Here is a 10,161-nt window from a genome sequence, read left to right on the forward strand (position 1 = left end):
CCGCAGCTCCGGGCCCGGCTCCGCCATGGGCGCCGCCGGCTGCTCCCGGCTGCTGCTGCCGGTGCTGCTGCTCCTGGGGCCGTGGGGGCCGCGTGTCTCGGGGGAGCTCCGCTCGCCGCGGCGGCGGTGGCCGGTGCCCTACAGGTGAGTGCCGCCGGGGGGCCTCGGCGGGCCTGCCAGCGCCGCGCTGCTTCTGCTTCTGCTTCTCTGTGCGTTAGACTAGGGAGGCCGTGGGAAGCCTCCCCTTGTTAGTCTCGGGGTGTTGATCATTGGCAAGGTATTTGGCGTGTTTGGCTCGCCAAGGGAGCCGTAGCGCCATGCCAGGCCGAGAGCTGCGTTTGGTCTCAGCAGCGGGAGAGATTGGTTCCCTGGGAATGACTGCCCGCCTTTAAACACGTTCCTTAATGCCCGCAGAAAAGGTGGCGATGAGGAAACCGGGGTACGGTTTTTTTGCTTTGTAAATTTTACTTAACGTCGTGCTTCGTGACAAATGAAACGGTACAAAATCCCGTTCGCTGCTCCAGAGCTGCCTGAGCTCCAGAATTCCTGGTGGTGTCGGGGACAGCGAGGAGACTGCACGTTGTGGCCTGAAAATAGCGACAGATTTGGCCGCGCCGAGGAAATGAGCCCTTCAGAAGAAGCACTAGGCTTGATGGTGTATTTTGTGCGGGTTTGGTGTTTGTAAAGGGAGTAGTTATCAATGTTTAACTGCTGCTTAATAATGCACACCTGAAATTTTGAGAGCCTGTTGCATAATTCCCAGGAGTTAAATTTGCGTCAGGTGATGCCTGAAGGAGCTGATCTTGCAGTCATGAATTCTTGGGATTTTCCAGCAGGTTCAGGAGTTACAAGACTGGGTCTCGGGATGGTCAGATTTGGAGAACAATCCTGTTGGTGTGAGATGCTCAGAAATGTGGGGGTTCAGTGTTTCTTAACGTGCTTGTTACCTTCGTGTCACATGCAAGGTGCAGTACAAGGAGTAATTGAAAATGTAAGGTGTGCAAGCTAGAAATAGGACTTGAATGTGTGGTTGGCTTAAGTTTTTCTTTTCTGTGTTTTTTTCCATACATACTCGTTAGGGGATTGTTCTTCCCGTCTTTTTCTTTTCTTTCCCCTTCCTCCTCCCCCCCCCCCCCCCAAACTTCTTCCCCCGCCCTTTCCCCCAGACAAAATAAAGGCAGACTGGAGTGCCCAGCAAGCCTGGGGAAGAAGTCCACAGGGAAAATCAGCGATGCCTCAGCTGAGCTGCTGGCTTTAGTATTGCTCAGGAAGTCCTGTGTCCTTGACGGTTACTCCAGCTGCAAAGCTGTGCTTGTCATTCTGTGTGCTTCTCGTTCTCCACACAGGCGCTTTGATTACCGTCCAAAAACCGATCCTTACTGCCAGGCTCGTTACACCTTCTGTCCCACTGGCTCTGCCATTCCAGTTATGAAAGAAGAGGATGTCATTGAAGTGTATCGATTACAGGCTCCAGTATGGGAATTCAAGTACGGGGACCTACTAGGACATTTGGTAAGGTGATGTTTTTAACAAAGTTAGAGTGACAAATTCAGCTGGATTTAACAGCAGGTGTTAAGAATGGGAGCTGTAAGGTTGGGGTATGCTTGTATGGAAGACTATTAGACCACACAATTAGAGCTAGGCTATCTGTAGGGAAGATACTCAAAGAGCACTAAGTTTCAAACAAAATGTACAGGATTCAGCTCAGCTAAAGACAAGAGCATAAACACCATAATTGCTGGGTTTGAACATGTTCCCCTGTCTAGCTGCATAATGAGCGCCTTGTATACGCACACCATTATGTCTTGGATGTCTTTTCTTCTGTGCTATCACCACATCAAGAAAATACTTTTATTTGTCCCCTTGCATCAGATAAAATAGTTTCTTAGTGTATTCATTTTTCTCTTGTTAAAAACTCACATATTTGCTTGGACATCAGTACCTATCAGGAGCAGGCAGCCAGCTGGTCAGGAACAGTGGATCATGAGAAGTTGGTTGCTTTTACACTTCTTTCTTGAGTGTTACGATCAGTATGGAATTGAAGTCTTCATTCATGGAGTTATGCAAACATGAAGTCTCAGCTTTAGTAATATTTATAGTTATAGCAGTAGCAAAATTCATCTTCAAAGCATGATTCTTAATTAATAAAGAAATGTTAGTGAATCAAAACCAAGCACAAAGAGTCAAAAATGGAAATAGATTCAAATATTGTTATCTCAGTTGTTAACTAAGTTTGGATTTATGTTTTTACTACACAGCTTTTAAATTAAGTATTTATATAATTAGTTTTATGGCATTCATTAGCAAGATCTGGTTTTGGTAACTTGGTTCTGCTCTTTATTTCTCTGATACCCCCATGAACTTAAGGATTCAAAAGTTAGCTTGAGTCTTGGTGATGAGCTCCCACTGAGTATTTGCCTCCAAGTGATAGAATTTACAGTGGATGGATAGATAACCACTGAGACAGCATGATGCCCTGAATAAAAGTATGTGTGTCATGCAGTCTGGTGTATTGTGCTTCAGTGTTACTGAATCCAAGATGTTGCAGGAACTCCCTCCCCTCTTCTCACCCTGTCACAGAACAGCTGCTGAGCATCTAAACTTCTGTACAGGTCAAGCTGAAGTTGTTATGAAATCAAAGTTTTGGTGGTTTAGTTATTTTGTTTTTTTTATTTTCCAGAAAATTATGCATGATGCTGTGGGTTTCAAGAGCTCTCTAACAGGCAAAAACTACACAATGGAGTGGTATGAGCTCTTCCAGCTTGGGAACTGCACATTTCCACATCTGCGGCCTGGCATGGATGCACCATTCTGGTGTAACCAGGGAGCTGCCTGCTTTTATGAAGGAATAGATGATGCACACTGGAAGGCAAATGGAACTTTAGTTCTTGTGACCACAATATCAGGTAGAATTAAGATGTTTTGGATAATGTTAATACAAAATAAAGAGTCAGCCTTGTCTTTTGTAAAGCACTGTATTTTAATTTATGTTCCATAGGTTATTTGCAGTTTTATTCAATGATTCTAATTTCAAACACTCCCTTGAATACTGAAAGTGGCATGAGGCTGCTGCCATTTGAACAATTCACTCTGGAGAGTTGTTAAGTGAGAGTCATTTGGTGTTGCTGTACAAAAACACTTGAGTCTCTTGAGTGTAAAAATAGCAAAACAGCTTAAACAGAGTCATTATGAACTCTTTTCACATGGCTTCACCAAAACAAAATCTTCTATTGTGAAGTGGCAGATGACTGCTGAGATAGAAAAACTGTTGAAAACATGTTCATTATTGAGAAAACAAATAAGGAATATTTAGAAACAGTCTCAAAGATATAAAAATATTAATCTCTATTTTTGTCCCCCTCATTATGTGTCCTAAAAACTGTGAAAATGTCCCCAGTAATAAGTCTCTGTCCTATGTTGTAGAACAAACCTAGGCCTGATGCTCCAAAATACATAGGTGATGACCAGAAGAGTTGCCTGGTGTATACTGATCACTGCAATACTAAAATAAAAAGGTCATTCAAATAAATCTGATTGATTGCTCTAGCAATAGAGTGAGTGACTTACAAAAAAAGTTCACTGAGGACTTGGAGAGTTACATTTTGTGTGACCAAAACCACTTAGTTTCTGAAGTTGGTGTAGAGTGCAAGACACAGTGGAGAGTTAGCTTACAGCTCTTGTGACGTGGTGCTTTATGTGTGCCCACTTCCATCCTTAGCAGCTTTGCTGGCCTCAGTCTCTGCATAATCTATCCAGTGCTGCTAAGAACTTCTAGGCAGTTCTTTAAACAAGGAAGTAAAGTGGAGCTGCTTTCCTGTGAGTTTGTAGTTCATGAATGATGTATTTGATGCCTGATACGGTTGGATTCTTTTGTATGAACACCAAGTTAAAATTTTTCATACAGCTGGGGAACTTGTCATGCTTCCTCTCTATGGATTATTTGATGCCCAGGAAAGGTGAGGCTACACTGGCACCTTGTGGAGGCATTACAGTCCTCCTCGCCTCTCTCCCTTTCCATTTCCATGAAACTTTCAAGGACGTAGCATTTCTGAGTTTTCAGTTGTCTAAATTTCACAATAACTGTCAGATTTCTAGTCGAAGAGGGTGAGTGGATGCAAGCACAGATGAACAGCATCATGTGCTGAGCTTGCTCCCTTCAGAGAGCTGGCAAAAAGCATCCCATCTTAGTCTTAGGTCTTACATCCCACCCATAATTTGGCTGAATTGAGCTTTGCCGGCTGTGGAGCTGCTAAATCAGCAGGGTGTCTCAGTCTGCATCTCTTTTGTGAAGAGACATGAAAATTTCTGCTCTGAATTTTTGAATTTAATTAAAACTTGAAGTGCAGAAATATCTGTTGGTCTGGTGAGCATTTTGTCAGCATCTGTTGTAGACTGTACTACCTCTGCCCTGTTTGTCTTCATGGATAATGCAAAATGAGAAGTGTCATGGTTCTCTGGTGTTTGAATTTTCTGGCATAGTAGCAGGAAAAGGAATTACAGTTTAAATAACCTACATGTAAATGTAGTTTATTCAGTGGGTTATCCCTTGCCCCTCCGACCTAAGCCTTGTGTCTGTGTATGGTGAGGTGGTGTAGGTAAATTTTGGCAGGGGAGGCAGGTGAATCCTGCATTTGTTACCTCATCTCTGCAATACTTCATCTCTTACAGGAACCATGTTTAATGAAATGGCACAATGGGTAAAATACGACAATGAGACTGGCATTTACTATGAGACCTGGACAGTTCAAGCAAGTCCGGACAGAAAGTCAACAGTGTGGTTTGACTCTTACGAGTGCTCCAAGTTTATACTGAGAACCTACCAGAAGCTGGCTGACTTAGGAGCTGTATTTAAGAAGATACAAACAAACTACACAAGCATAATTTTATTCAGTGGAGAACCTATTTATTTGGGGAATGAAACATCTATTTTTGGACCACAAGGAAACAAGACACTGGCAGCAGCTATAAGAGACTTTTACAACCCATTTAAACCTCATCAGAGTGTCAGAGAATTTTTTGTGGATCTTTTCAAAATAATTGATCATGTTATCTTGAATCATCAGTTTTACCTCTTCTACAACTTGGAATACTGGTTTTTACCTATGAAGTCCCCTTATCTCAAAATAATTTATGAAGAAGTCCCTTTGCCTGTTGGAAGCAAAGCATCCTGTGGTGTATGACTGCCTACTAAAGAACAAAACTTGCCTCTATGGCAAAATATTCTTAAGGATTTTGGAGTGCTACCATGATGGTTTTACAGGGTTGTATGTTTCACTGCTGACTGTAAAAAATTGTATTGGGAATGCTTTGCTGTACCAGGTGAAAGACTCTGCATTTGTTTTCTTACTACCTGTGTAACACATTCATGAACACTTCAGCATCTCTGACCTGTGTAACCATGGTCTCCTGCTGCCTGAAGGGAGACTGCAGTGGCTCCTCTGGCTGAGCTCTGCAGTGCCAGAGGGGGAAGGGGGAGGCAGCTGCTTGCTCTTGGCTCAGGTGCTCTTCATCTGCATGGCCATGTGGCAGCAGATGGCACCTGGCCACCAGCAGAGGCGGGACACAAGTTACAAGGACTAATTCACTCAACATGAATGTTTGGATGTGACCAGTTCCTTCAACATGTGCCTTACACTGATGTTCCTGTAGTTCTTTGGTTTGTACAGCTGGGACCTATGAACTGTTCTCTGGTATTCTGGGGCCTGCAGTGCCAGAGGGGGAAGGGGGAGGCAGCTGCTTGCTCTTGGCTCAGGTGCTCTTCATCTGCATGGCCATGTGGCAGCAGATGGCACCTGGCCACCAGCAGAGGCGGGACACAAGTTACAAGGACTAATTCACTCAACATGAATGTTTGGATGTGACCAGTTCCTTCAACATGTGCCTTACACTGATGTTCCTGTAGTTCTTTGGTTTGTACAGCTGGGACCTATGAACTGTTCTCTGGTATTCTGGGGCAGTGAATGTACTGAAGGATGGCAAGGGTGATGCTTTTTCACCACTTTTCTTCCTTCAGCTGCACTGTAAATGCAATACAGATGGCTCTTCTTCAGTTTCCTATGTGTTTTGTGGCACAGATAAAAGCCAAACTGCCTGCCTTGATGTCGACTCCTGCATAATTGCAGTGTTCTACCACTCTACTATCTTGAAGTCTACTTGAGGCTTCAGTTGGGTCAGTTTCGTAGAACTTGTGTATATTCCTTTCAATTTTGTTTAAAAAGCACAGAAATCTTAATATGAAAGAAGTAATGACAGCTTGTTGGGGCATCAACATTGGAGTTAAAAATCCATGCTTGTCACATAGCTGTCTCTAAAATGTGACTGCAGCCTCTTGCTGTCAGTGATATTTGCAGTAGTGGTGCTTTGCTAGCTGTGCTGTCCTTGAGTCCTGTTCCAGGCTCAACTTAGAGCACTTTGGCAACTGCTTAGTTCCTTTTAATCCCAAGAGACCAAAGCCAGAGGAACACTGGTTTTTTGGAAACTACTGAGGTGCCTGCACACTGAAAAACCACAGCTGCAGCAATGTAATCATCTCCAAGTGTTCACTGCTCGCTTGGATGTTTTTTTTTAAACTAGCTGTGGGATGAAAAGTGCTCCTGCAGAGGTTATTGCTGTTTTGTGGCCAAGCAGGAACACAGGAACGCAACTCTGCAGTTTCATTTAGCTCGAGCCAAGATAATACCCTGCTGCAGTCAGAGACAAGAGTACACAGTGCTTGGATTCAAATAATAAGAGTGGCAGAAAATTACCCTTGTATTCAGAAAGTCACTAAAACTATTTAATTGAATTGCATTATCATGTAACGGGATGAGCATGAGAGATAATGGGACACCTCTCTTCAAGCTGCTACTTCCACTGTTACATGAAACTTCATCTTTTACCACAGACTGAAAGACTTTAAGTCTTTTTAGCCAAAGTCACAGGCCCTTGTGACTGAGCTCAGCTTTAGATTAAGATACTGTCATGGTTTCACCCCAGCCAGCAATCAAGCAGCACACAGTACCAGCAGGAAGGTAATCCAGGAGGCTCTAGGGAAGTCAAAGGGGCTGCAGCAAGAAGCCCATCTACAGAAGTTACATTTTCATTGACGCATGTTTTTATTTCTTTGAAACCCTCAATGTTGTTAAACCCACATTTGTCTTCCCAGGAAAAAGCGTCAACATCACAAACCACTGTTAAAGCTCTGAAGGGGAAATAGGTTCACAGAACAAGGCTCACAGATCACACTGCCAATGATGTGGGGATTCCTCCATGCAGCCACGTGTGTCTGTTTCACACTTTGAACACTATCCTCACTTTAAAGGTACCAATTGTCAATGTAGGAGTTGCCCTTTACATAACATGAGTTCCTTCTGAGGACAGTATTTATGAGAGCTCTCACTTTCTTTACTTCTCTCAACTGGGGGGGGTTGTGTGTGAATTGTTCAGACATAATGCACAGTGGGAATAAGCTCCACCAGTACAAGCTGCAGTCCTGAAAGAGGTGCTGTTGTTGGGAGTTAAACTGGAATCACTGCACTGGAATGAACTGAAGTTGTTGAGTGCAGTTCTCTCTTGTAGGCAGAATCCACAATCCTTGAGTTAGGCCTACAGAGTTAGATCCAAAAAAAACCAGAGGTGATAAAATGCTAATTCTGTAAAGTTTAGACAAGTCCAGAATAGATCCATAAAAATGACACTTTAAAACTTGAAGCATTAGATGTCACAAACAGCTTTTGTGCACCTGATGATCTGCTTGTGACTGAAAACCACCTGTTTACCTCAAACACTTAAGGATGGCCTCCTCCTGAAAGTCACACAGGGAGCAGAAGGTAGGATCTCACCTCTTTCACTCACAGCCTGGTGGTATTAGCACCTGCACAACAGTAGGAACCAGGGGACCGTCCAAACTGCCAGGCTCAAGGATAAGCCTGGCATTGTGTCACTCTCACTCAGCCTTTACTCATACTTTGAATACAGGACTTGTTCATCACTTCAGACTGTGCTTGGTTCTGCTCCCTGCTCGTATGCACATTGCAGTTGAGGGCAGAAACATACAATCATTCTGTACTACAATGATTTCCAAGTCTGCACACGTCTTGTGCAAAACTGCTGCACTGCCACACCTGTGGGCTGCTCGGGGTTGTAAGCCACATTTCATTCCAGGAGGGCTCTCCAGCAAAGCAGATCTTGGCTCATCATCCATCAAGGTCAAATGGAGTGTGCTGCTCCTGTTTCTCAAAGCACCGTATGATGAAAGTCACCAGCACCAATGCTCTCTGCCTTCCCCCTCCCAAGTCCAACCCCAGATGTTCTGGATTAGGAGAGCTGCTGCCTTCAGTATCTGAACTTGTAACTACTTGGATTCAGAGGTAAGATTTATCACTGCACACATTAACTCCTACCCAAAGCTGGACAACCGAGCCAACACTTGAGTTTTGTTATTCTGAAAATAAGAAATAAATGTGAACTTGGGGAAAATGATACATGTATGACACTCATGTTCAAGTTTCTAGTGAACTTTGTGAGCCTGTGGTGGTCTTGTGCCATGATTTTTATGTATTCATGTGTTTCAACATCTGGAAGGCAAAAGAAGACAATTTGCTCAAAAAGCATTGTAGGCTTGCTTGTCAAGTTTATGCTATAGTTGGATTATTTGAATGAAGGATGCAGTAATTGATTCAATGTATAAAAACTGCTGGAAGAACTGCTCTCCCATGGAAGAGAGAGACAACTGCTTTTAGGCAGTTTTCTTGTGCTGAACATCTTAATAACCAGTATAATGTGGGGAAGCATTCAGGAAGGACTTTTTGAAGTTGGTGCAACAGCAGCCTTCTTAAAGCTGGCCAGTTACCTTGCTGGGGAAGCAGTCCTGCTACAGCCAACCCTGCTATTTTCAGCTCCTCATACGTTCCTCACACCGGGGTCTGACAGAGGCCTCTCTGTGAGCAGCAGAACGCTGGGTTTCCAAGGTGTGACTTCCAGGAGTGGGATCTGGTACTGAGGCTGTTCCTTGCCTTTCAGTTATTCCCACTACCAACACGTTGGTGACTTACCTTGCAGCATCAGGACACCTGCGGTCAAGGTCCAGAGAGGTTTTGGCTCCTTTACTAATGGTATTATATCACATTAATTTAGTGAAAACGAAATCCTATTCCCCAGACTACAAGTGTTACTCCATCTTTCTCATACAGGCAGTTCTGAGAGTCGGGTTATAAAAGACACAGAGCTTTTTTACTTTTACAGACTAAATATATTGACACCTTTTGTACAAATAAAAGCAAATTATAGTATTACATCAATTTAACAAATTCTAATACAAAAAACCGCGTATTTCATAAAATGCAATTTTTAAATCAAAGCTCTACAGAACCATACAACTCCCCTATAAAGATGTCCAGTCTGCTGAGCATTGTTTGCTCAAAATATAGTTATGAACTTAAATACACTCATAAGTGTATTACACTAAATTATACATTCGGATAAACATGACTGAAATCAGAGATGAAGGAAATCTACTTATTACCAGAAGGAGCTGTACAGAGCAAGTGAGAAGCAGCCACCAGCTAAGCTCAACCCAGCCTGCAGGGGCAGCTCTGCCTTGCTGAGGGCTGACCACATCTCTCAAACATGCAGCTGTCTGGGCAACACTTCAGTGTTACCATCAGCAACCTCAAAGAGAAAATAACTGTTGGCAGTAAGAAATGAAGTCACAAACCACATCCAGATCACATCCAGTGTCTTGCCTACACCACTTACAAACTAAAAACTTTCTTTAATAAAACTGATTTATCAAATGTTCAAAACAAATTTTTGCCTATTGTTCTACTTCACCAAGTCTACTCCTTTTCAATTGTTAAATATTATGAAATGACTGAACTAGCTGAATTAAAGGTATACAAAAATTATCATCTATCAAACATCCACTTTATACATAAACATTTCTGAAACAGATTTACAGTATACAGTTAGTTTATACAGCTTAAGCAACTGTTCCAATGTCATTTCTGTCAAACTGAAAGCAGCCAAAAGGTCTAAGGTTTTGTGAAAAGGTTCTTGGTCAACATTCAAATTTTACCTTTCTCACTTCACACTGCTCACACCTATGTCATCAGAATAACATTGCTGGGTTCATTTCACAAACCATACATTATTCCATCTCACCATATGCTGCCAAACCGGTTA

The 10,161-nt window shown here is 43.0% G+C and overlaps 1 protein-coding gene across 2 annotated transcripts; it reads left to right on the forward strand.

Annotated features, from left to right (window-relative positions):
* On the forward strand, nucleotides 1–10,014 carry CLN5 (CLN5 intracellular trafficking protein). Of its 2 annotated transcripts, none has more exons than XM_068182382.1 (4): nucleotides 1–144; nucleotides 1,347–1,512; nucleotides 2,681–2,906; nucleotides 4,669–10,014. In XM_068182382.1, the coding sequence occupies exons 1-4, from the start codon at nucleotides 26–28 to the stop codon at nucleotides 5,178–5,180; spliced, it is 1,023 nt and encodes a 340-aa protein (XP_068038483.1). In that variant the 5' UTR covers nucleotides 1–25; the 3' UTR covers nucleotides 5,181–10,014. The 2 variants fall into 2 exon arrangements, with proteins under 2 accessions (XP_068038483.1, XP_068038484.1); XM_068182383.1 differs by lacking the exon at nucleotides 1–144 and adding an exon at nucleotides 411–439.
* Nucleotides 10,015–10,161: the final 147 nt, after the last annotated feature.

Source organism: Anomalospiza imberbis, chromosome 2 (assembly GCF_031753505.1).
Source record: "Anomalospiza imberbis isolate Cuckoo-Finch-1a 21T00152 chromosome 2, ASM3175350v1, whole genome shotgun sequence".
In the NCBI taxonomy this organism is placed as follows: domain Eukaryota; kingdom Metazoa; phylum Chordata; class Aves; order Passeriformes; family Viduidae; genus Anomalospiza; species Anomalospiza imberbis.

What these genes read in the sequence shown, in the direction of transcription:
- CLN5 (XM_068182382.1), top strand. Translation starts at nt 26, where the DNA reads ATGGGCGCCGCCGGCTGCTCCCGGCTGCTGCTGCCGGTGCTGCTGCTC. An exon ending in GGGACCTACTAGGACATTTG is followed by an intron (nt 1,513 to 2,680) that starts GTAAGGTGATGT and finishes TTTATTTTCCAG; the next exon opens with AAAATTATGCATGATGCTGT. An exon ending in TCTTGTGACCACAATATCAG is followed by an intron (nt 2,907 to 4,668) that starts GTAGAATTAAGA and finishes CATCTCTTACAG; the next exon opens with GAACCATGTTTAATGAAATG.